Here is a 26457-nt window from a genome sequence, read left to right on the forward strand (position 1 = left end):
GTGGAGAGGATGTTTCCACTAATGAGAGAACCTAGGACCAAAGGGCACAGCCTCAGAATAAAAGGATGTACCTTTTGAAAGGAGATGAGGAGCAAATTTGTTAGTCAGAGGGTGGTGAACCTGTGGAATGTATTGCCACAGACACTGGAAGATGTCATTTGGGTGTTTTTAAGGCAAAGGTTGGATAGAGTGGATGTGGAGAGTTTCCACTAGTGGGAGAGTGTTGGACCAGAGGTCACAGCCTCAGAATTAAAGGACATTCCCTTAGGAAGCAGATGAGGAAGAGTTTCTTTAGTCAGAGGGTGGTGAATTTGTGGAATTCTTTTCCTCAGAAGGCTGTAGAGGCCAAGTCAATGGATATTTTTAAGGCAAAGATAGATAGATTCTTGATTAGTGCGGGTGTCAAGGGTTATGGGGAGAAGGCAGGAGAATGGGGTTAGGAGGGAGAGATTGTTTGGCCATGATTGAATGGCGGAGTAGACTTGATGTGCCGAATGGCCTAATTCTCCTCCTATCACTTATGACCTCTTTATGAACTGCTCCAACACAATGCCCTGAAGACCCCAAGCCGATGAGTGAGGTTGCGTGTCCAAGACACATTGACTTGACGTCCAGCATAATTAACACCTGCAAAAAGACGCCTTGCTTCTCTATCAGGAGGGAACCAGACCTGTTTGATGAGTATGATCGGGAGATTCAGAGTCTAGTTAACTGCAAACACAAGACATTTTTGAAACTCCACCCTAACTCAAGGAGAAAGAAATTACTCTCAGGCACCTGAAGGCTGGAGATTGCTTCAGTAAACAACTTGGAAAACCGATTAAATTGCACAGTTTATGCATGAGCTGCTTCGTGAAAGCTAGTTTCACAACAGAAAGAGGTGACTGTTGAGCAAATTAATTTATTTAACTGATTTGATTAAAAATGGCAAGCGTATGTCTTTTGTTTACAAGCAAGTGCCCACAAAATGAAAATCAACGGCAGTCACATCTTTCTGAAAATATTTCAATTTAGAGAGCTTAGAATGTAGTATTTATATGTTACCCAACTTCTGGTGTGGTCTGAGGGCTTCATAGGCTTTTGGAATGTACATACTCAAGCCTAAAGGGCCTGTCCCACTTCGGCAACTTTTTAGGCGAGTGCAGGAGACTCTGCGCTCGCCACATGGTCGCCACATGTTCACTGGTGGTCTCTGGTGAGTCTCCTTCATGGCCGTGAGGAGTTCCCGCATTCTGGGAACAAGTCACGGCCTCAGTATGGTCGCCACAAATTTTTCAACATGTGGAAAATATTTCTGCGACCAAAGATTGGTCGCCATGGAGAAAATTGATACTTTTGTAGTCATAGGTGCAGTTGTAGTGGGGTCGCCATGTAGTTATGGGTAGTTGAGCTAGTCATAGGTAGTTTTAGTTAATCGCCTTTGCTGACCGGGCATTTTTATTGGTTCATTGGTGGGAAAGAAAACGTAAGCACGAGTTTTCAGAACCAAGGATAACCGACCGGTAATGTTAAATGCCCGCCAAACTTCACAGCTGTGTATCTCTGGCTTAATCAAAGTTGTCTGGCTTCTTAAAAGTGTCTCTACTCCTCTCCCCCTGCCTTCTTCCCTCTTCTCCCCCTTCTACCCCTTCTCCCCCCTTGTTCCAGTTCCCAGTTTGCCATCGAGTGCCACAAAGTTGACAGTCGCCGGCGGTCCGCTGCAAAATCTCCCAAGTGGGACAGGCCCTTTACTCCTTTGTACCTCTCTAGATGCATCTTAAACGTCTTCTGTCCACCACCATCTCCAGCAGCTCATGCCAGATACCAACTAATCCTTGAGTAAAAAACGTAACCCTCAGATCTCTTTAATCTTCGCTCTTATCTTAAATCACTGTGCCTTCCTGTTTTAGACATCTCCTACAAACGTAAAAGGCGCAAGCTAGCTACCCTATCTATTCCTCTGTTAATAGTGTACTCCTTTATCATGCCATCTGTCAGCCTTCTTTGCTCAACGTGTAACAGGTCCAGTCCGTTCCCCTGGTGTCTGAAAAAGGGTCTCGACCTGAAACGTCACCTATCCATGTTCTCCACTGATGCTGCCTGGCCCGTTGAGTTACTCCAGCACCTTGTGTCTTTTTTTGTACACCAGCACCTGCAGTTCCTTGTTTCTACAGTCTCCATATTACTCAAGCCCGCCACTCCAGCAATGGAAATTGGAATTTAAAGAAAAGTGGGTTTAGTAATAAAAATTATGAAATGACTGATGTATAAAATAATGAGAAGAATAGATAGGGTCAATGCACAGTGTCTTTTACTCAGTGTAAGGGAATTTAGAATTAGAGGGCATGGGTTTAAGGTGAGGGAGAAAAGACACAAAATGCTGGAGTAACTCAGCGGGACAGGCAGCATCTCTGGAGAGAAGGAATGGGTGACTTCTCGACCCGAAACGTCACCCATTCCTTCTCTCCAGAGATGCTGGCTGTCCCGCTGAGTTACTCCAGCAACTGTTTCTATCTTTAGTGTAAACCAGCATCTGCAATTCCTTCCCTCACGATTAAATGGGTACCTGAAGGGAACTTTTTCACAGGTATATGGAACAAATTGCATATTGAAGTAAGTGCAATAACAACATTGGAAAAACATTTGGCAGATACATGGATAAGAGTTTAGAGGGATATCAGCCAAATACCTTATCAATGGGAATATCTTCGATGGGATAGGTGTGAATGAGTGGGGCCTGTTTCTGTGCTGTGTGAATCTATGACTAAAACTGGTTCAATAATGCCCACCTGAGACGGAAGCCTGCAATCTTTACCCATTTGGGTTATAAGTGTCTCTTGAGTGCTTCTGCTCAGGGGCAATTAGCAGTAGTCATTAAATGTCAGCATTGACTACATCCTGTGAATGATTAGGTGATTTAAAAAAAAAAACGATGATTTTTGCTAGATCTGCAGTATAACGTACGTTGTTGCGATTTTATCTGAATATGGAGGTTTATTTGCCGTGATGAACTTTTAAGCCCACTGTCAAATGATGTGAAATATTTGGATATTTAATCTTGTCAGAATACAATGGTTGCTTAAGTGAAGTGAAAGGACTGTAATGAGGGTACAGAGAGAACAACTTAGTTTAGTTTAGTTTCGAGATACAGCGCGGAAGCAGGCCCTTCGGCCCACCGGGTCCGCGCCGACCAGCGATCCCCGCACATTAACACTATCCTACACACTAGGGACAATTTTTACATTGACCAAGCCAATTTACCTACACACCTGTACGTCTTTGGAGTGTGGGAGGATACCAAAGATCTCGGCGAAAACCCACGCGGTCACGGGGAGAACGTAAAACACATTACAGACAGCACCCCCGTAGTCGGGATCGAACCGGGGTCTCCGGCGCTGCAAGCGCTGTACAGCCCCTGTCCCACTTAGGCGATTGTTTTGGCGACTACAAGCGACTAGGCTGTCGCCACATGGAGGTGATGCCTGTATGGTCACGAGTAGTCTCCTCAAGTCGCCCAAAGAGTCGTAGCGTTTTTCTGGTCGCCGCTGGATTTTGAAATGTTCAAAACTTTTTGGCGACGGTGGGCTTGACGTAGCTTGTCTTCTCCTGTCGTGGGTGCTGTCGTAGGTTGTCGCCAGGATGACGTAGGTTGTCGCCAGGTGAAGTTGGTTGTCGCCAGTTGCTGATTTCGGTCAGCAGCTTCAAGTTCCTCGGTGTGCACATCACTTGGACACTGCACACGGTCACAATAACTAAGAAAGCCCGGCAGAGGCTCTTTTGCCTGAGAAGACTGAGGAAGTTTGGCATGAACGCCAGCATCCTCACAAACTTCCACAGTTGCACCATCGAGAGTCTGCTGACGGGCTGCATCACAGTCTGGTACGGGAACTGTTCTGCCCACAGCCGCAAATCACTACAGAGAGTGGTGAAGGCGGCACAGCACATCACTGCAACTGTCTCCCGGCCATTCAGGACATTTTCCACAGGCGGTGCCTGCGGAAGGCACACAGCATCATCAAGGACCACAGCCACCCAGCACGCAGACTGTTCTCCTTGTTACCGTCAGGCAGACGATACAGGAGCATGGCTGCACGCACCACCAGACTTAAGAACAGTTTTTATCATCATGCCATCAGGCTTCTGAACTCATAAACACATCATATATGTTGATTATTTTATTTATTATTGTCTTTTACCTACCAATGTCACTTTTATCTTATCTTTTTTTTTCAACCTTAATTTTATCCTTGTAATATCATTGCTGAGGTGACCCGTTGTCTTGTCAAACACATTTCATTGTCCCGTTGACCCTGTGTTAACCTACATATGACAAATAAAACTGAACTGAACTGAATTCTATTGGCGACTACCTGTGTCAACCTACGTCAACCGGCGACAGGTACTGGCAACTGATATGTCTTCTGTTGTCTTCAATTGTCGCCGGCAGGGTAGTTGTTTGTCATAGCTTGTCACGGGTAGACTTAGGTTGACTTTGGCTGTCGTAGGTTGCCGCCTGTGTGGTCGTAGGTGGACGTCCTAATGGGTCGCCGGTTGTCGGTAGCTTGCCGTTGCTTGACGTCGACTAGGTGGTAGGTTGTCGTAGACATTGTCGTAGGGGGGATCCATTGCCGCTTTTTTGGCGACCTGCTATGACTGTGACAGTGGCCGGCAGTCGCCGAAAAAATCGCCTAAGTGGAACAGGCTCTTAAGGCAGCAACTCTACCGCTGCGCCACCGTGCTCAGGCTACATAGAATCTGTAAAATGGCCCTTACCTTGGCAGAACTATTGAATGGTGCCTTGAATGTTTGTAATATTTGCATATATTCAAAATGTTGTTTTAAAAAATCTTTTATTTTGAAAAATTCAAAATATAATTATAAATCATAATCATAATCATACATTATTAGCCAAGTATGTTTTGCAACATACGAGGAATTTAATTTGCCTTACAGTCATACCAATAACAAGCAACAGAACACACAAAATGTTAACATGAACATCCACCACAGTGACTCCTCCACATCCCTCACTGTGATGGAAGGCGACAAAATGTTCAATCTCTCTCTTCTATGTCCTCCAGCGGTTGGGGGCCTCTAACCTTACGTTGACGGGACGATCTTACTCCCGTAGCCGGTGGCGGGCCTTCCACGTCGGGGGCGATCAAGCTCCTGTATCGGGGGGGGATCTCAGCTACCCCGCGCCGGGCGATCTACCCCGGGTCGGGGCTAGTCGAACTTCGCGCGGCTTTTGGAGCTTCCCGACATCGGTCTCTACCCGAGACTGCGAGCTCTCGATGGTGAAATCCGCAGGCCACGGTTGGAGCGTCGATCCCAGGCAAGGGATCACAGGCTCCGATGGTAAGTCCACTTCCCCGCGGTGGGGCTCAAAGTCAGTCCCGAGCAAGGCCGCAAGCTCCACGATGTTAGGCCGCAGATACGATCCGGAAAACAATCGCATCTCCGGCAAGGTAAGAGATTGAAAACGTTTCCCCTGACCCCCCCCCCCCACCAAAAACAAACCAGAGAACATTAACACATACTTTTAATAAAACACTAAAAATAACCGAAAAGGACAGACAGACTGCTGCCATCGAAGCGCCACCTGGTGGAATATGATAGTTGCTTAAGTGAAGTGAAAGGACTGAATATTTAAAAACATTTAAAAAATCAATATTAATTTTGCCCTTTTCAGTCGCCTCCTCCCACTCTCCATGTTGTGAAATAAGCTTCGAAGCATTCCTCTCTAAACGTGGGGAGTTACTGCAACTTCACACCCCAAGGGCTCACAGTTATTGTAGGAACTGCCAACATTTCCCCCAAAAAATCTGGGTTAATTTTACTCGCTCGCAGCAATTAGCAATATATTTTATTTTCCCTCAAAATTCAATTTTTAATTACTTTTTGTGAGGTTTTTCCACAATCAATTTGACTGTCACGAAAGTACCCTGCATCAACTTGTAAAGTCAATGGAGACACAAGAGACTGCAGATGCTGGAAATTGTGAGCAAAAAATGCAAATTGCTGGAGGAACTCAGCAGATCATACAGCATCTGTGGAAAGAAATGGACAGACAATGTTTCTGGTCCAGATGCTACTTCCAAATGCAGAAGGGCCCCAAAAAATTATCTGACCAATTCTCTCCAAAGATGTTGCCTGACCTGATGAGTTCCTCTAGCTGCCTACGCCACCACGTTCGCGTCACGACGCACGCATGACGCTTAAATGATGTTGCGTCGTGCATCGTAACGCGTAAATGATGTCGCGTAAATGACGCGCAAATAATGCCCAAGTGCGTCAGGCCCTTTAATGAGCCTTAAAAGATTCTGTTCAATGTGTAAGAGCAAAGTAGTTAATTAAGCACCAATTAACCGCTGTATTCCTCTGGCAACTAAACAGCTTTTATATATCTTAAACCAAATCAATATCACATTTTGTTCTGCATCAATTAGTAACAAATATCGTGTCATTTGAAGGGAAAGATTGTGTTGTAAAATGAAAAGAATCAACACTTACACATGAATTAGTAAACTGCTGACTGGTTGCAAAACTAAATCAACTTTTACAAGAATAGGTACAGGATGTTGTAAATACGAGGGATATCTGGAAATGATACACGAGTAAATTTATTTATACTAGGCAGATTACAATGCAGGGTTTTAGTTAATGTGTGTTTTGGTTTGATGTGTTAAGCTTTCACTATTCATGTTATTAATTACACTTGTCTAGAATATCCTCTGTGCCTTCAGTGCTGTTAATTGTTTGGTATGCAGCAGGGGGCATCCATTTTAGTCACGGCCTGCTGCTCGGGAATACAGAAGTGCCCAGTGCATCAGGCACTACTGAGTCAGCCTTAACTTTGAAAAGATCCTTCCTTTGTGTGATATAGCAATGCAGAGAGCACAAAGGATTTCAGATAAAACTGAAGGTAGACACAAAATGGGTAACGTTTCCACACAGTCAGAAGAAGGGTCTCGACCCATTGCTTCTCTCCAGAGATGCTGCCTGTCCCGCTGAGTTACTCCAGCATTTTGTGTCTAACTTCGGTGTAAACCAGCATCTGCAGTTCCTTCCTACTCAGATAAAACTGAGTCTGGGCTTTGGTCTGGTGGGAGCCGTGGGAGAGAGGACTGGGATAAAAGGTGGAAGGGGGAAATCAGGAAGAGGGTTGGCAATCAGCGGTGGTAGTGGGGACTGGCGTTCGAGAGGGTATTCAAGGTCTTTGATCTAGGATGTTGTGTGCACTATTGGGTCGGGGGCATGTCAGGCAGGGTGTTAATCCTGAAGAAGGGTTAATCCTGAAGAAGGGTCTGAAGAAGGGTTTCGGCCCGAAACGTCACCTATTTCCTTCGCTCCATAGATGCTGCTGCACCCGCTGAGTTTCTCCAGCATTTTTGTGTACCTAGGGTGTTAATCATTGTGGGAGGGGCTACTTTAGTGAATGTGCAGAGTGCATTGAAGGATATTAGTTGTGGGGGGGAGGGGGTGATTATGAAGGGCTTAAAACAAAGTCAGTAAATATATAAGTTTAAATGAGACCGTCTATTTGGTTTGGCAATGAAAGCTGCTCAGAAATCCCTTCACTTTGTGCAGCTGGAGTGCACGCAGTTCCATGAAAACCTGGCTGAATGGGAATGAAAACAACAACAATTATTTGGATAAGCATGGACTGATTTCTTCCAACAGCATTCTAAACTGAATTTGCAACGGAAGTGCCCGGTTGAATGCACAGGATGGTGCAGTTGGGGCTCGTAAAGCTTTTATCACATTTCACTCGAGGAAACATTCACCACCCTTAGGTAGCATTGAGATGGGGTGCGTGCGTGAAGACATTTCTAGGTGAATAAATGGAGAAAATGTATGAATCACTGCCTAGCAAAAGTTTATTTAAAATCTGATGATGCCCATATTTTGTGTGTTTCATGAGTTGATGACATTTAACATGGTCCAATAACAAAGAGCTCCCACTAACAAGGAAACCATTCATATTACCAAATATTTCTGACTGGCCCAAATGGAACAGGATGTGCACAGACCTGTCGTAGATCTACAGTGTGGAATGGTAACGGGCCACTGGATCTTTGATTTTGCATTGTTAATAATAACAATAATAATAATAATACATTTATTTGTATAGCATGTTTAAAAACAACTCGCGTTGACCAAAGTGCTTCACCAGTGCAGGTACTAATGTGTTACATACAATGGTAGACAGACCTAACAATACATACATAGGGGGAGTAGAAATAGGTTTTTGAGTCGTGACTTAAAGGAGTCGATGGCGGGGGCAGTTCTGATGAGGAGCGGGATGCTATTCCATAGTCTAGGTGCTGCAACCGCAGAAGCGCGGTCAATCCTGAGCTTAAACCTAGACCACGGGATAGCCAGTAGCCCCAAGTCGGCTGACCTTAGGGACCTGGAGGTAGAATGGTTGGTTAGAAGATTTTTGATATGGGGGGGGGGGGGGGGCAAGCCCGTTAAGGGCTTTGTAAACATATAAGAGGAGCTTGAAGTTGATTCTGTACCGTACTGGGAGCCAGTGGAGAGAGGCCAGGATCGGGGTGATGTGGTCCCTTTTATGGGTACCCGTCAGAAGTCTAGCTGCGGCGTTTTGAACCAATTGCAGGCTGGACAGGGATGATTGGCTGATGCCAGTGTATAGGGAGTTGCAGTAGTCAAGGTGGGAGGAGATGAATGCGTGGATTATTTTTTCACGGTTGTCGAATTTGAGGAATGGTTTGATTTTAGCTATGGTACAAAGCTGGAAGCTTTTACCACAGAGTTGACTTGCTTGTCAAACTTTAATGGGGAGTCAAATATCACGCCAAGGTTTTTGACGTGAAGTTTGATTAAGGAGGTTAGGCTTCCAAGGCTACCTGTTATCGTTTCGATGGGGTTGGAGGGGCCGAGTAGGATGACCTCAGACTTGCTCTCGTTAAGTTGGAGGAAGTTCTGAGCCATCCAGCATTTTGAATCATCGAGGCAGTGCATGAGGCTGATTAAATTAGACCGGTTGTTGGGTTTCAGGGGGAGATAGAGCTGTGTTTCATCTGCATAACAGTGGAAAGAAATGCCGTGCCTTTCAATGACTTGGCCGAGGAGGAGCATGTACAGAGAGAAGAGAATGGGTCCTAGGATGGAGCCTTGTTGAACCCCGCAGAAAAGGCCAGCTGGGGAAGAGAAAGAATTGCCTATGTTGGTAGAGAAACTCCCTTTTTTTAGGTAGGAAACGAACCAGCTCAGGGCAGTGCCATCAACACCAACCCTGTGTTGGTCAATTAGGATTCTATCGGGACGACAGATGGCACAATGGGCTAAGTGTTCGGCTGGCAACCGGAAGGTAGCCGGTTCGAATCCCGCTTGGAGTGCATACTGTCGTTGTGTCCTTGGGCAAGACACTTCACCCACCTTTGCCTGTGTGTGAATGTGTGTGAATGTGTGTGAGTGATTGGTGGTGGTCGGAGGGGCCGTAGGCGCAGATTGGCAGCCACGCTTCCGTCAGTCTGCCCCAGGGCAGCTGTGGCTACAGAAGTAGCTTACCACCACCGAGTGTGACTGAGGAATGAATGAATAATGCGATGTAAAGCGCCTTGAGTATTAGAAAGGCGCTATATAAATCCCATCCATTATTATTATTATTATTATTACTCTGCTCTGACAGAATGGCAGAATCCTCTCTTGATGAGATGCTTCAGATTTATACTGGCAGATCCAATCTAGTAAGATCTAACGTAGGTCGAAGGGAGGCACAGTGGCGCAGTGGTAGAGTTGTTGCCTTACTGCGCCGGAGACCGGGGTTCGATCCCGACTACGGGCGCTGTCTGTACGGAGTTTGTACGTTCTTCCTCGTGACCTGCATGGGTTTTCTCTGAGATCTTCTGTTGCCTCCCACATTCCAAAGACGTACAGGTTTGTAGGTTAATTGGCTTGATTTAAGTGTAAATTGTCCCTAGTGTAGTGTTAATGTGCGGGGGGCGGTGGTCGGCGCGGACCCGGTGGGCCAAAGGTACTATTTCCACGCTGTATCTCTATACTAAACTAAACAATACTAAATTGGTGGTAGACAAACATGCTGGAGAAACTCAGCGGGTGAGGCAGCATCTATGGTTTCGGGTCAAGACCCTTCTTCAGACTGAATTCAGACATCAGTCCCGAAACGTCACCTATTTCCTTTGCTCCATAGATGCTGCCTCACCCGCTGAGTTTCTCCAGCATTTTTGTCTACCTTCGATTTTCCAGCATCTGCAGTTCCTTCTTAAACTATACTAAATTGGTGATTTCTATTTGTTTAAAATGGGATTCCTGCATGGAGATTGAGAAGGAAAATGTAAATGAATTACTTTAAATCATTTAAAACATGAAGCACATTAATTTAAACAAAATGATGTTATCATGTGCCGGAATTTACTACTTTTGATTAGTGATAGACATCCAGTTTTGCAAAGACTGTAAATGACAAAGTAGGGCCAGTGGACGTACGCCATCTGAGTGCTCATTATGCCATGCCAGCACGCTTGAGTTTTGTTAAATGTGGGCTGATTCTAGCTCTATCCAGCCCATTATAGTTATTAAAGAACATCATTTATGCATCGCCATGGTGTACCTATTATTGGCACTGAAAATGTTAGGTTAACCATTGAAGTTCAGATTCTGGTTCAATTGGGTGCTGCCTTTTAAATTAATGTGTTTTTTTTAGTAAATCCACCATCATGATGACTCCACCCTGAACTCTACTCGAACTTGCTTTCTTCAGAGCTTCCTTGCTCATTTTGAATCTTCAGTAAAGTTGATACTTGCTTTCTCCTCTTCACTCATCCAGTTTAAAAAATATTTTATTGCATTAATAGAACTAGGAAATATTTACAACATTTTACACTCCGTACTAGATTCTTCGTCTGCATTTTGGTAGTAATTCCATTTTAATTAATTGTTCTGAAATTGCAGCTTCGGAGACCCGAATTAGTTGAAGATTTGTCTTTCTCCAACTTAAAAGGTCATGTTTTCCAAAAGGCTGTAAGCAGGTATAGCCTTGGTAGTTAAGGCTTTTCCCAATTGGAATGGCCACAATTACACACCTGCAGACACCAAGCACGACATCCGGAGGCTGCAGCGAATCGTTTGATCAGCAGAGAAAGTTGTTGGCTGCAACCTTCCCTCATTGTACACTGCAAGGGCCAGGAAGTGAGCGGGTAAGATCATCTCTTACCCCTCTCACCCTGGCCACAAACTCTTTGAAGTACTTCCCTCTGGAAGGCTACTCTGGACTGCACATTTCTTCTGCATTGTATAGTGCTCTGGTGAGACCACATCTGGAGTATTGTGTACAGTTTTGGTCTCCTAATTTGAGGAAGGACATCCTTGTGATTGAGGCAGTGCAGCGTAGGTTCACGAGATTGATCCCGGGGATGGCGGGACTGTCATATGAGGAAAGATTGAAAAGACTAAGCTTGTATTCACTGGAGTTTAGAAGGATGAGGGGGTATCTTATAGAAACATATAAAATTATAAAAGGACTGGACAAGCTAGATGCAGGAAAAATGGTCCCAATGTTGGGCGAGTCCAGAACCAGGGGCCACAGTCTTAGAATAAAGGGGAGGTCATTTAAGACTGAGGTGAGAATTTTTTTTTTCACCCTTTTGCCTCCTTTTGCTCAGGTATTTTATTTAATTCACGTGTTTAAACTATAATGTATTATTTTTAATGTTTTATGTTTTGTTCTTAATTGTTTACTGTATGTCGTGTTGTTACTTGCGAGCGGAGCACCAAGGCAAATTCCTTGTATGTGTACGTACATACTTGGCCAATAAACGTATTCATCATCTACCTAACTCCCAACTTGTCCTGTCCATTGAAGCAGCAATTGGATTATGCTGCTGAATTCTTTGAGAGAGGTCTGTGGGTCAGCGATACCTCATGACTTTGCAAGTGGTGGACGTTCACCACTTGCGACCATCTTGTAACATACGGATTAGTTCAGCTTTGCCTTCTGAATTCTTGCATGAATTAATTAATCTGCAAAAAAATTGATTAATTAAAGCTTTATGATTTTAGTGTGTTTGCATATTAGCACTGAACGCTGTTTTACTCATCTCAGTATAAAGATGAACATACTGGACAAATGTAATCTAGTTCCCAAGGGAGCAAGTCTTGTATTCAAGTCTTGTACGGCCCAACATGCCCACACCGACCAACATTTCCCATCTACATTGGTCGCACCTGCATGTGTTTGGCCCATATCCCTCGAAACATATCTTATCCATGTACCTACGTAAGCCTTATGATAGTCCCTGCCTCACCTAAAGGCTGAAACGTTATGACAGTCCCTGCCTCACCTACCTCCTCTGCAGCTCGTTTCATACACCAACCACCCTTTGTGTAAACTTCTTTTTGCGTATGGCGTGCACAGTCTAAAGTTGCAGATCAAGGGTAGACATCCAGGCCAGGACAGCATCAGTTACTGGGTAGATGGCTATGATGCCACCAGGGAAAAGCCTCAGTGGGCAGTCATTCACTGTGTGTGGGATGGTCTGGTCTGGATGTCCGCAGTCACAAGCAGGGCTGCCTGTCATCCCCCACTTATGCAGGTGATGGGCTGTTCCTGCATGGAGGGTGCGGATTCTGTTCTGGGTTAGCCATTGCTTGCGATGGAGGTCAAAACCTGGATGTTTCACTGTGGGGTCTGTGATGCCCTCTCCGTTGTTGGTGTTGGCATCTTTCCAGGCTCTACGCCACTCAGTCTTGGAGTCAAAGTCTTCCAGGGATTTAACGGAAGACCAGAAGAGTTGGCGGGACTTCAGGCGCATGTTGGGCAGATTGTTCAAGTCAGCATGGATGGGAAGGTCAGGGTTAGTTAGCCTCGATGGTGCACCAAACTTTCAACATCCTCTCCCTTCTGCGTATGCTGGGAGGGGCGATATGAGAGAGAACAGGGAGCCACTGCAAAGGTGTTGACTTAAGCGTCTCTGTGATGACCCACATTGCAGAGTGAAGGGCAGTGTCAACTCGTTTGGTGTGGCAGCTATTAACCCAAGCTGTTGAGGTTAAATCTTTCCCCCTTCATCTTCAAGCTATGTCCTCTGGATGTCGATTCCTCTACACTGGGCAAGAGACTCTGTGCCTTTACCTGATCTATTCCTCTCACCATTTTTTATACAACTATAAGATCAGCCTTTCCCCTGACTCTCAGTCCGAAGAAGGGCCTCAACCCAAAATGTTACCTATTCCTTTTCACCAGAGATGCTGTCTGACCCACTGAGTCACTCCAGCTTTTTGTGTCTATCTTTGGTTTAAACTGGCTTCTGCAGTTCCTTCATAAGATCATCCCCCATCCTATTGCGCTCCAAATAAGTTCTAGCCTGTTCAACCTCTCCACCATAGCTCAGGCCCTCGAGTCCTAGCAACATCCTCGTAGATCTTCTCTGTACCCTTTCGAGCTTGACAACATCTTTCCTATAACTTGGTGCCCAGAACTGAGCACAATACTCCAAATGTGGCCTCACCAACATCTTATACAACAGCAACACGACCTTCCAACTTCTGTATTCAATACTCTAGTCCATACTCCTCAGTCTTGCTGATCTCCAGCTCCTGCCTATCTGTTTATCACCGGCCATTCTCTTTCATTCCAGTGCACAACAATAAGATTGTAAGTGGGGCAATATTGTTGGAAGCCCCAGTACCATGCAGGGCTCTGCTAATGTGCAGAGGATTTAGTGCCAGTTAGGAGATGTTGCCAGGGTGTACGTTGTTGAGACACATCGCCCAGTGCCATACAATCATCACAAGGTCATAAGTGATAGGAGCAGAATTAGCCCATTCGGCTCATCAAGTCTACTCAGCCATTCAATCATGGCTGGTCTATCTCTCCCTCCTAACCCCATTCTCCTGCCTTTTCCCCATAACCCCTGACGCCCAAACTGATCAAGAATCTATCTCTACCTTAAAAATATCCATTAACTTGGCCTCCACAGCCTTCTGTGGCAAAGATTTCCACAGATTCACCATCCTTTAACAAAAGAAATTCCTCCTCACCTCCTTCCGAAAGGAACGTCCTTTAATTCTGAGGTTATGACCTCTGGTCCTAGACTTTCCCACCGGTGGAATAATCCTCTATCCAAGTCTTTTCACCATTCGTTAAGTTTCAATGAGGTTCACCACGTATCCTTCTAGTCTATCCAGCCATTCAGAGGATCAGGCTCATTGCATGCAAGTATCTCTTATCAACATTCCTTTTGGTGCATTTGCTTCCTGACAGCGAAGTGTATTCATAATGACTTGTGTTAATTCTATGCAGAGCTTCAAAGAATAGTTATGTATTTTGACATTAGTCATTTCAAGGCATGTAGGCTATATCTACATGTATGAAAAGTAAATTGCTTTTTGATTTAACTGTACATTGCCTTTCTGTTTCTTTCAATTCCAAATCAAAATATTGGCAACATTTTTTTTAAATTAAAGAATCTCAGTTTGTGAGCACAGCCAGATTAGAATTGTGTCTTTCCTTCCATATACAAAAATGTAATACTTCAAAATTCCTGCAATGCCCTTCTTGAATAAAATGAATATTTAGGAGTGCAGCCTGATTATCTTTCATCGTAAAATTGAATTCACTTTCAGTATTAACTCTGACTTTCCATTACAAAGAAACTCTTCAACGATTCTGACAAAGGATTATTGTTCTGAAATGTCAACTCTATTTCTCTCCACACAGATGTCGCTTGACTTATTGAGCATTGGAGTCATTTTCTGTTTTTCGAATAATGGTCGTTGCTCATTGAAACAGGCCCTTCTGCTTACTGAAGATAGACACCAAATGCTGGAGTAACTCAGCGGGACAGTCACCTATTCCTTCTCTCCAGAGATGCTGCCGGTCCCGTTGAGTTACTCCAGCATTTTGCATCTATCTTCGGTTTAAACCAGGATCTGCAGTCACTTCCTACACATTCCTTCAGCTTACTGTATACTATGCTGACCGTCAAGTACCTAACTATGCTAATCCCACTTTTGTAGCACTCTGTCCAAACCAATACGCAGTTGGAATATTGTGAGCAATTTTGGGCACCATATCTGAGGAAGGATGTACTGGCTCTCGAGAGGGTCCAGAGGAGGTTTACGAGAATGATCCCAGGAATGAGTGGATTAACATATGATGAATGTTTGATGGCACTGGGCCTGTACTCGCTGGATTTTAGAAGGATGAGAGGGCACCTCATTGAAAATTACCGAATAGTGAAAGGCCTGGATAGAGTGGATGTGGAAAGGATGTTTCCACTAGTGGGAGGGGTCTAGGACTAAAGGTCACAGCCTCACAATTAAAGGACCTTCTTTTAAGAAGGAAATGAGGATTTCTTTTTGTCAGATGGTGGTATTCTTCCACAGTGAACCCCTCACAATTTCCTCAACACTCTTCCACATATTTACATCATAGCTCTGTTGTAGAATCCCTGATTTAATTTTGAAAGATCAGGGTAATATCGAGGAATACTGGACAAATACCAGGAAATGTCAGTGCAGAAGGCTGTGGAGGCCAAGTCAATGGATATTTTTAAGGCAGAGAAAGATAGATTCTTGATTAGAACGGGTGTCAGAGGTTATGTGGAGAAGTCGGGAGAATGCGGTGAGGTGGGAGAGATAGATCAGCCATGATTGAATGGCAGACTAGACTTGATGGGCCGAATGGCCTAATTCTGCTCCTATCACTTATATGTGTTGTGGTGTTCCTCCAGCGCTTTTTCAGGAGTGTTAAAGCACGGGATGATGACCACCATGGCGTGTATTTTGGCATGTATCTCAGGTTGAAAGTGGAGAACAATATATTTTTTGTTTGTTTTGCAGTTACCAACTATAATAATGTCGTTGAAGCAAGTTCGGACACGGATGATGAGGATAAATTGCATATCGTGGAGGATGAGAGTGTAACTGATGCTGGCGAGTGCGATGCAAATGCACTAGAGGACGATTTGCCAACAAAGTGTTCAGTGTTGCCAAGGAAAGATGACTCGGATGAAGAAAATGAGAGCGCTGATTGGAGAAATGAAGAGGGTAAGTAATTTTAATTTCAGTACTTCCAATAAATAGTTTTTTTTAATGAAGTTTGATGGTTATGGTATTGTGGATTTCAGCTATCTCATGTGGATTGATAAATGCTGACAAAAAAAAAAAATCATATACTAGATAATCTGCAAACTTACAAGGACAGGTAAGGGCGGCATTGTGGCGCTGTGGTAGAGTTGCTGCCTCACAGCGATTGCAGCAACGGAGACCCGGGTTTGATCCTGACTACGGGTGCTGACTGCATGGAGTTTGTATGTTCTCCCCGTGACCGTGTGGGTTTTCACTGAGATCTTCGGTTTCCTCCCACACTCCAAAGACGTACAGGTTTGTAGATTAATTGGCTTGGTGTAAGTGTAAAATTGTCCCTAGCATGTGTAGGATAGTGTTGGTTTGTGGGGATCGCTGGTTGGTGTGGAAGGGCCTGTTTCCCCATGCTGAATCTCTAAAACTAAAACGAAGACAGCATGTAGGATCAATGCGATACCCTCTCGGGCATTGTGGACACTGGTGCCAAGGGTCGTATTCAACTGAATTTTCATGATCGCTGTTTAAGCTGGTATTGGAGATGTCACCAGAATCCTCGTGCATGTCAGCAGCCTTTCAAGACTTCCACTTTGTTCAGATCAGTTCTGTAGATTGGCTATTGCATGTTAGCCAATCAGAATGCTTAGTAATAATAACTCTGCCTAATGCACGCTTTATAGTGTAAGAACTCGCCTACTGTATTCAGTAGCTGCAGTAGACTGAATGTATGATGTACTGCATATCTGATACTGGAATGAACATTAAAGATGCTTACACCTTTACTTGTGTGAGAGTAAGGTATTTACAAGTTCAGTTTAGTCTATTGTCACGTGTTCCAAGGTACAGTGAAAAGCTTTTGTTGCGTGCTCCTGATTACAATCAAGCCATATGCAGTGTATAAATAGATACATGATAAAGGAATAACGTTTAGTACGAAGATAGTCTGAGGGTCACCAATGAGGCAGATAGTAGTTCAACACTGCTCTCTGGTTGTGGTGGGATGGTTCCGTTCCCCTATACCAGCTGGGAAGAAACTGCCCCTGAATCTACAAGTTGGTGGACTTCTGGGAGCACTGACATTTCCTGGTATTTGTCCAGTATTCCTCGATATTACCCTGATCTTTCAAAATTAAATCAGGGATTCTACAACAGAGCTATGATGTAAATATGTGGAAGAGTGTTGAGGAAATTGTGAGGGGTTCACTGTGGAGGATATCATGAAGCTGCTTTGAATGTAGCAAGCTGTCTTTTGGTTAAAAAGTGTAACAATTAAGACTTCCATCATGTTCTCCACTAGAACATTTCCCAATACTCTTGTTATTGGATAGTCTTCCTTCATCCCATTTGTTTAGTTTAGTTTAGTTTAGAGATACAGCATGGAAACAGGCCCTTCAGCCCACCGGGTCCACGCCGACCAGCGATCCCCGCAAGTTCATACTATCCTACACCCACCAGGGACAATTTTTACATTTACCAAGCCAATTAACCTACAAAACTGTACGTCTTTGGAGTGTGGGAGGAAACCGATGATCTCAGAGAAACCTCACGTAGGTCACGGGGAGAACGTACAAACTCCGTACAGACAGCACCCGTTTTCGGGATCGAACCCGGGTCTCCGGTGCTGCATTCGCTGCAAGGCAGCAACTCTACCGCTGCGCCACTGTGATGCTTTAATGAAGCATGCAGTCAATTTGTAACAGATTTTTTTGTTCTACAATTATAATTGGCAAAATTGCCTAAATGTCGCACAAATTAACTCCAGGTTTTTTATGTGTCATACTCATTTTCAGCTGGATTTTGTATATTTTCATAAATTTAAGCCTAAATTCTTTCAGTTTCTTTTTGTATAAGTTGGTATGAAGAATACAGCCTGAAATCATAAGAGGCCACGTAGTTTAAGATTAGAATGTGTTTACTGGATGGATGGAAAGATGCACAGAATCGTACTGCAGTGTTGGCCAGAAAGGATTGGCCTTGACTTTGTGTGGTCCAGTAAACACTGCTTTTGGGATGGAAAAAGGTTATGCAGTAACAACATTTTTGGGAAGAGGTCTCAAGATTGGAAACAACATAAAGGAAATCTCTGTCGTTGCATTTTTTGTAAAAGTATTCAATTGATTTTCAAGGTGCAGCTCACATTGTGAGCTTTTAAATGCATGTATTTCCTCAAGCAAAAATAATTATTTCTTTAAAGTTTGTGGTACGGTAGGTAATGCAGCCACATTGGACTCAAATGTGTTAGGCTTGCGTGATAGAGTGACACAGTGTGGAAACAGGCCCTACACAAGTCTGCATTTGGCCCATATCCCTCCAAACCTGTCTAACTGTTTCTTAAACGTTGGGATAGTCCCTGCCTCAACTACTTCCTCTGACAGCTTGTTCCATACACCCACCACCCTTTGTGCGGAAAAAGTTACCCCTCAGATTGCTATAAAACCTTTCCCCTACACTTTAAACCTGTGTCCTCTGGTCCTTGATTCACCTCCTCTGGGTCAGAGACTGTGCATCTACCCGATCTATTCCTCTCATGATTTAATACATCTCTGTAAGATCTGTAAGGCCAAGGAATAGAGTCGCAGCCTACTCAACCTTTCCCTATAGCTCAGACCCTCTAGTCCTGGCAACATCCTCGTAAATGTTCTCTGTACCCTTTCCAGCTTGACGACATCTTTCCTATAACATGGTGCCCAGAACTGAACACAATACTCTAAATGCAGCCTCTCCACCACATCTTGTACAACTGCAACGTGACCTCCCAACTTCTATGTTCAATACTCTGACTGATGAAGGCCAATGTGCCAAAAGCCTTTTTGACCACCCTGAGCTTGGTTCAGCATGCACCATATTTGCAAAACTTGACTTAAAGTGACTTTGTATTAAACATTACCACTGTCTTGGGTGACCTTATGTTAATCTATTCATCACTTAGATTTAAATGAATAAACTATACTTTTATGTGTGCTTCCATGGTAGGCACCTCATTCTTCCTGTAACATAAGTTGAGTGATCTTTGAAGTTGGCTGGCACGGATATGGTTTATATAGCAACAAAAAAAGAAGTAACATTTTTAACAATTTGTGTGGAAACTTGGTGGGAGGCACAAAAAGTAGTTGCATTTCAGCTATGTTGGCCCAGCAAATGTTCCCACTGCTAGGTCTTGAAAAATTCCAAGTAATTTTGGCATTTCAAGAAATATCTTTGAACATTGGAATTTATCCACGTTGCAAATGTATAAGCACAAAAAAAAAAGTTCTGAGATTTTGATAAGGATGTCCAAAGTAATCACAATTTTTTTGCTTTGATTTTTTTGATTATTTGTTCTAATGAAGGCAACTAAATACAACAGTATACTATTATAATTAACGGATGCAGTTGAAAATGCTTTGGTTATATTGAACTGGTAGTTCAAAGGCATGCTTTGAAATTTAAGAGAATGGATATTTAAACACCATCGATGCAGTTTGAAAAGTTGGACTTTTAATAAATCTGAATGGCACCAGTAAAATTGCCGATGTAGCTGTTTCATAATCATAATAGCTTTCTTGTTGAACTGTTCTCTAATGAAAGCCTCTGAATTGTACCAAGCCATGAAAAATATGGTAACAGTAAAAGAGTTTTTGTTAAGTGCTCAATGCTTGGATCGTGTTGATGTTTAAAGCAAGCTGTGTACAAGTCACTGAAGGCCACATGTAGGTGCCGCGGGTAACTAGCAGGGTAATATGTTAGCCTTCATTATGGTTGGATTTTCTGAATTGTGATTCTTGTGGGCCTTGGTGAGACCGCTCTTGGAATATTGTGTACAGTACAGGATGTTCCATAGAGGGAGTACAGCAACGATTCGCCAGACTGTGCGGCACGGTGGCACAGCGGTAAAATTGTTGCCTTACAGCGCCAGAGACCCGGGTTCGATCCTGACTACGGGTGCTGTCTGCACGGAGTTTGTACGTTCTCCCCGTGACTGCGTGGGTTCCCTCCCAGATCTCCGGTTTCCTCCCACACTCCAAAGACGTACAGGTTTGTAGGTTAATTGGTTTGGTGTAATGTAAATGTAAAAATGTCCCTAGTGTGTGTCGGAAAGTGTTAGTGTGCAGGGATCGCTGGTCGGTGTGGACTCGGTGGGCCGAAGGGCCTGTTTCTGCGTTGTATCTCTAAACTAATCTAAAACTAAACTAAAGTGTGGTGAACCTTCGTAATTCTCTACCCTAGAATGAACACAACAACAATTGGGATTTCTGGGCATCAAGAGAATCTTAAGGTATGGGGAAAATGCTGGAAATAGGTGCTGTTAAATGGTTGTTCGTGATCTTTATGAAGGCAGGGAATCCTCAAATCCGACTACTGTTTTCCTATGGCAACATTGCATAAAATAGGCCCTAATAACTCATATTTGCCAGTGTTTGAGGGTAGCTAAGAATGGGTAATGAATGAAATTATATCCCAAGGACCGTTTTCTGAAATAACTTGAATAAGTTGCTGAATGGATAGCAAATTAGCTCCATGGAAGGAAGCAGAGGGTGATGGTGGAAGGTCGCTTCTCAGAATGGAGGCCTGTGACTGGTGGTGTGCCACAGGGTTCGGTGCTGGAGCCCGTTATTTATTTATTTTTATTTTTTTTCAATTCAATTCAAATTATTGTCATTTGGACCCCTTGAGGTCCAAACGACAAATGTTTGTCATCTACATCAATGTTTTGGATGAGAACATACAGGGCAAGATTAGCAAGTTTGCTGCTGAAAGTTAGTGGTTTTGCAGATAGTGAAGATGGTTGCGAACGATTGCAGCAGGATCTGGATCGATTGGCCAGGTGGGCTGAGGAATGGTTGATGGAATTTAATACAGAGAAGTGTGAGGTGGTGTATTTTCGGATGTCGAACAAGGGCAGGACCTACACAGTGAATGGTAGGCCTCTGGGTAGTGTTGTAGAGCAGAGGGATGTAGGAGTACAAGTGCAAGGTTCCTTGAAGGTCGAGTCGCAGGTAGAGTCAAGGTGGTCAAAAAGGCTTTTGCCACTTTGGCCTTCATCATTCAGAGTATTGACTATAGAAGTTGGGAGGTCATGTTGCAGTTGTATAAGATGTTGGTGAGACCACATTTATAATATTGTGTTCAGTTCTGGGCACCATATTATAGGAAAGATATTGTCAAGCTTGAAAGGGTTCAGAAAATATTTATGAGGATGTTGCCAGGACTAGAAGGTGTGAGCTATAGGGAGAGGTTAAGTAGGTTGAGTCTCTATTCCATGGAGTGTAGGAGGATGAAGGGCGATTTTATAGAGGTATGCAAAATCATGAGAGGAATAGATCAGGTCTTTTACACAGTCTTTTACCCAGAGTAGGGGAATCGAGGACCAGAGGACATAGGTTCAAGATGAAGGAGAAATTATTTAATAGGAATCCGAAGGGTAACTTTTTCACACAGAGGGTGGTGGGTGTATGAAACAAGCTGCCAGAGGAGGTAGTTGAGGCTGGGACTATCCCATCGCTTAAGAAACAGTTGGACAGGCACATGGATAGGACAGGTTTGGAGGGTTATGGACCAAGCGCAGGCAAGTGGGACTAGTGTAGCTGGGACATTGTTGGCCGGTGTGGGCGAGTTTGGCCGACGGGCCTGTTTCCACACTGTATCATTCTATGACTCTATGACTCTAAAGGGGGTGTCCCACTTGGGCGACCTAATCTGCGAGTTCTGGCGAGTTTGCCCTCGACATATTCGCAGCATGGTCGACACGAGGTCATAGGAGGTCTTTGTAACTCTCCTTCATGCTCGAGAGTAGTCCCCGTGTACTCGAGGCCTCAGCTAGGTTGCGACGTGTTTTTCAACATGTTGAAAAATGCCCGCGAATAAAAAAAGGTCGCCCTGGAAAAAATCGATACTTTTTTTACTCGTAGGTTTAGTCGTAATAGGTCGTAGTAGGTCGTAGTAGATCGTCATGTCAGTCGTAGGTAATCGAGGGTAGCCGAAGGTAATCAAAGGTTGTCGTAGATAGTCTTCATCATAGTCGAAGGAAGGTCGAAGGGAGATCGAAGGAGGTCGTCTTCACTCTCCACTATTCGGTGTCCAATTTTCCCGGTTAGTCGTAGCTAGTCGAAGCTGGTCTTCAACATAGTCGAATGAGGTCTTCAACATGACATTTTTTCAAACTCTCCTAAACTCTTCTAAACTCGCCAATTAGGTCGCCCAAGTGAGACAGTCCCTTTAAAGCATATGACAGATCAGCAAACTTTGGTGCTGGCTTTCATGTTTTCATTTTACCATGTAAAAGGTGGAAGCAACCAGAGTGAAATGGTTTTAGATTGCAAGTGTGCTTCTAGGTTGGGTCTTTTGTCTTCAAGGACTAATGAAGTGAAGATTACAAAATATCTCCATACATATTTTTTCAATTCAGTTACCATTTGCGTTATATGCTTCAGACCTCTATTTATGGTGAGGATAGTGCAGCAGAGAAGCTAAAGACCGTTTTACATCTCGGAAGGTTTAACAGTATAATATCTTGAGACATTTAGTTTAGTTCAGACATACAGCGTGGAAACAGGCCCTTCGGCCCACCGAGTCCTCGCCGACCAGCGATCCCTGCACACTAACACTATCTCACACACACGAGAGAATAATTTTTATATTTTATACGAAGCCAATTAAGCTATTAACCTGTAAGTCTTTGGAGTGTGGGAGGAAACCAAAGATCTCGGAGAAAACCAACACAGGTCTGGAGAGAACGTACCAACTCCATACAGACAAGCACCCATTGTCAGCATCAAACCTGGGTCACTGGCGTTGTAAGGCAATAGCTCTACCGCTGCGCCACCGTGCTGGCCTCTAACGTACACCAGATTTGATTTGTGATTTTTGAAATATATAAGATAAATTCTTGTCTTTGCTTAAACTGTTCAAACTGGATCTCAACACTCTGTAATGAATGTCCATTAACATTGCGATGTGAATGCGTAAAGGTGTTTTCAAACCTTTTCCACAAAGTGCTCAAGTGCAGACGAGTCATCAAAAAAAAAATGTCCACGTTCACATAAAGTGAACCTCAGATGTGTGGGAGTTTACTGTGTGATTCTGTGTCAGCACAGTGGTGACAGATACGTTTGAAAGCTGCCAATTCCGCTCTCCGCTGCTAGGTTTTACCCACTTATTCAGCACAGGTTCTGAACTGCCATTCCCTGAGCTCCTCCTTCCCTGAAGCAAGGAGTTCCAACTGCAGTTGTACAGGGCCCTGGTGAGACCACACCTGGAGTATTGTGTGCAGTTTTGCTCTCCTAATTTGAGGAACGATATACTAGCGATTGAGGGAGTGCAGCGTAGGTTCATCAGATTAATTCCCGGGGTGGCGGGACTGGCATGTGATGGAAGAATGGGTCGACTGGGCTTGTATTCACTAGAATTTAGATGAGAGGGGACCTCATAGAAACGTATAAAATTCTTACGGGATTCAACAGGCTGGATGCAAGAAAAATGTTCTCCATGTTGGGCGAATCCAGAACCAGGGGTCACAGTTTAAGAATAAGGTGTAGGCCATTTAGGACTGAGGTGAGGAAAATGTTTTTCTACCAGAGAGTTGTGAATCTGTGGAATTCTCTGCCACAGAAGGCAGTGGAGGCCGATTCACTGGCGAGAGAGTTAGATATAGCTCTTAGGGCGAACGGAATCAAGGGATATGGGGAGAAGGCAGGAACGAGATACTGATTTTAGGTTATCAGCCATGATCATATTGAATGGTGGTGCTGGCTCGAAGGGCCAAATGGCCTACTCCTGCACCTATGTTCTATGTTTCCTCCTGGAGTCCACTGAGAAGTGTACATTTCTGCATATTTTTTCAGGACTTGTGGAAGTGTTCTGGCCCCATTCTTTCAGTGGGAAAAAACTGCTGTGGACAGAAGGATAAGCACAAAATATTTTTTTAATGTTTTAACAGTTCACAAGTTATAGGAGTAGAATTAGGCAATTCAGCCCATCGAGTCCACTCCACCATTCGGTCATGGCTTATCTCTGCCTCCTCATCCAATTTTCCTGCTTTCTCCCCATAACCCTTGACACCTGTTCTAATCAAGAATTTGTCTATCTCTGCCTTAAAAATATACACAATGAGTTCCACAGATTAACTACCCTCTGATTAAAGAAGTTCCTCCTCACCTCCTTTCTAAAAGAACGCCCTTTAATTCTGAGGCTACGACCGCTGGTCCTAGACTCTCCCGCCAGTGGAAACATCACTAGCGTTCAGTGAGTGCTAGCATTGAATTTGCCTTTGATTTCAGTTGATTTCAGTTTAATTATTTTTTTAGCATATTTTGTTTTTATTTTAATTATTCAATCCTGTTTTGAATGTGTTAGTACGTGATTGTTTTTGAATCCTGGAATATCAGAATCACTCGCAAACATTTTCTCGCTAGGTTAGAGTCAGAGTACATCAGCTACATTTGCAGGGTTTCACCACTCACTGGGTGCTAACCTGTCGGTAGATGATTGTACAGGAAGGAACTGCAGATGCTGGTTTAAATCGAAGACAGACACAAAAAGCTGGAGTAACTCAGCGGGACAGGCAGCATCTCTGGAGAAAAGGAATAGGTGACGTTTTGGGTTGAGACCCTTCTTCAGGCTTCTTCAGTCTGAAGAAGGGTCTTGACCCGAAAAGTCCCCTATTCCTTTTCCTTGATAGATGATTGTACCTGGGGGCCAGCTTTAAGCATGAGCGGGTTTGAAGGGTTGGCACTACAAGTGCAAGATGTGGTTCATTGTCATGTTTGTGCTCTGTTGTTCCAACAGGATTTAGTGTAACCTTGCGACTTGGTTGTAATCACAAGGAAGATGTAATTGTTCTGATCTTAAAACCTGATGCAATTTAGTATTCTTTCTCTGAATCTTTCTCTGAATCTTGGCTCTGGATATTTATCAGGATAAAGAAAAGTGTACTAGGTACATTTATTCACTTATATTCATTGAAATGTTATTTAGTCTTTGAAACTCATTTATTTTTGCTTTTCAGGAAAGAAAGAAGATGCAGACAACCTGGGGCCTGAAGCACAGATGCTCAATGATGATTGTGCAGGTACAGACTAAGTCTTTATATGGGATAAATAACCAACCTGACCCGTATGCGGTTGTTAATGACTTTGGACACAAAAAGCTGGAGTAACTCAGCGGGTCAGACAGCATCCCTGGAGAAAAGGAATAGGTGATGTTTCGAGTCGAGACCCTTCTTCAGACCAGGGGAAAGGGAAATGAGAGATATAGACGGTGATGCAGAGAGATATAGAACAAATGAAAAAAGATATGCAAAAAAAGTAACAATGATAAATGAAACAGGCCATTGATAAGTTGTTGGGTTAAGGGCCTGTCCCACTTAGGCTATTTCTTAGGCGACTACAGGCGACTAGACTGTCGCCACATGGTCGTGATGGTGTCGCCTGTACGGTCGTGATAGTCTCCTCAGTCACCCAAAGAATCGTAGCATCTTTCTGGTCGCCGCTGGATTTTCAACATGTTGAAAAATTTTCGAGACAGTTGGCGACAGTGGGTTTGATGCCAATGAGCGTAACTTGACTTCTCCTGACGTAGGTGCTGTTGTAGTTGTCATCAGGTTAAGGCAGGCTGTCGCCAAGTGATGTAGGTTGTCGCCAGTGCTGACTTTGGGTTTTTTTTGTTGAAGTAATGATTCTATTTCAAATTTTATGTCGAAGGGGAGGGTCCAGTCGCCGGTTTTTCGACGACCTGCTACGATTATGACAGTCGCCGGCAGTCGCCTAAAAATAGCCCAAGTGGGACAGGCCTTTCACATGAGAATGAGTTACAAAGAGACTCAACAAGACGACTTTGAAGCTGGTATGACTTGGGTGGGGGAGGGATGGAGAAAGAGGGAATGCAAGGGTTACTTGAAGTTAGAGAAATTCAAAATCATACCACTGGGTTGTAAGCTGCACAAGCGAAATATGAGATGCTGTTCCTCCAATTTGTGTTTGGCCTCACTCTGACAATGGAGGAGGCCCAGGACAGAAAGGTCAGTGTGGGAATAGGAAGAGGAATTAAAGTGTTTGGCAACCGGGAAATCAGGTAGGTCCAGGCGGACCGAGTGAATGATGTTGCCTGTGGTTCAGAAGTTTAATGTCACAGAAAAGAAGATGATGGAAAAAGAGAAAGATTATTGATATAAGTATGTGCGAGACGATAATGAACTCTTCAGAATATTTGCTGCTTTTTGCTGCAATTATAAAACTATTGTTGGAATAAATTAGTCAACTGCTTCTTAGTCGTACAGCATGGAAATAGGTCCTTCGGCCCACTCATTCAAACCGACCAAGATACCCTATCTAAGCTAGTCCCATTTATCTGCGAATGCTCCATGTCCCTCGAAACATTCCCTATCCAAATACCCGTCCAAATGTCTTTTAAATGTTATTATAGTAAAAG

At 43.8% G+C, this 26457-nt stretch overlaps 1 protein-coding gene across 7 annotated transcripts in view; it reads left to right on the plus strand.

Annotated features, from left to right (window-relative positions):
* zeb1 (zinc finger E-box binding homeobox 1) overlaps positions 1-26457 on the plus strand; it is a 181025-nt gene that overhangs the window by 97528 nt on the left and 57040 nt on the right. For 6 of the 7 annotated variants that reach the window (XM_033045331.1, XM_033045286.1, XM_033045297.1 and 3 more), the window contains exons 2-3: positions 15811-16017; positions 25037-25099. In XM_033045331.1, the coding sequence (XP_032901222.1) occupies positions 25078-25099 (22 nt within the window). In that variant the 5' untranslated portion in view covers positions 15811-16017; positions 25037-25077. Of the gene's footprint in view, positions 1-2368; positions 2408-15810; positions 16018-25036; positions 25100-26457 lie in introns of those variants that run through there. The other variant, XM_033045314.1, reaches the window with a different exon arrangement.

Source organism: Amblyraja radiata, chromosome 2, assembly GCF_010909765.2.
Source record: "Amblyraja radiata isolate CabotCenter1 chromosome 2, sAmbRad1.1.pri, whole genome shotgun sequence".
In the NCBI taxonomy this organism is placed as follows: Eukaryota; Metazoa; Chordata; class Chondrichthyes; order Rajiformes; family Rajidae; genus Amblyraja; species Amblyraja radiata.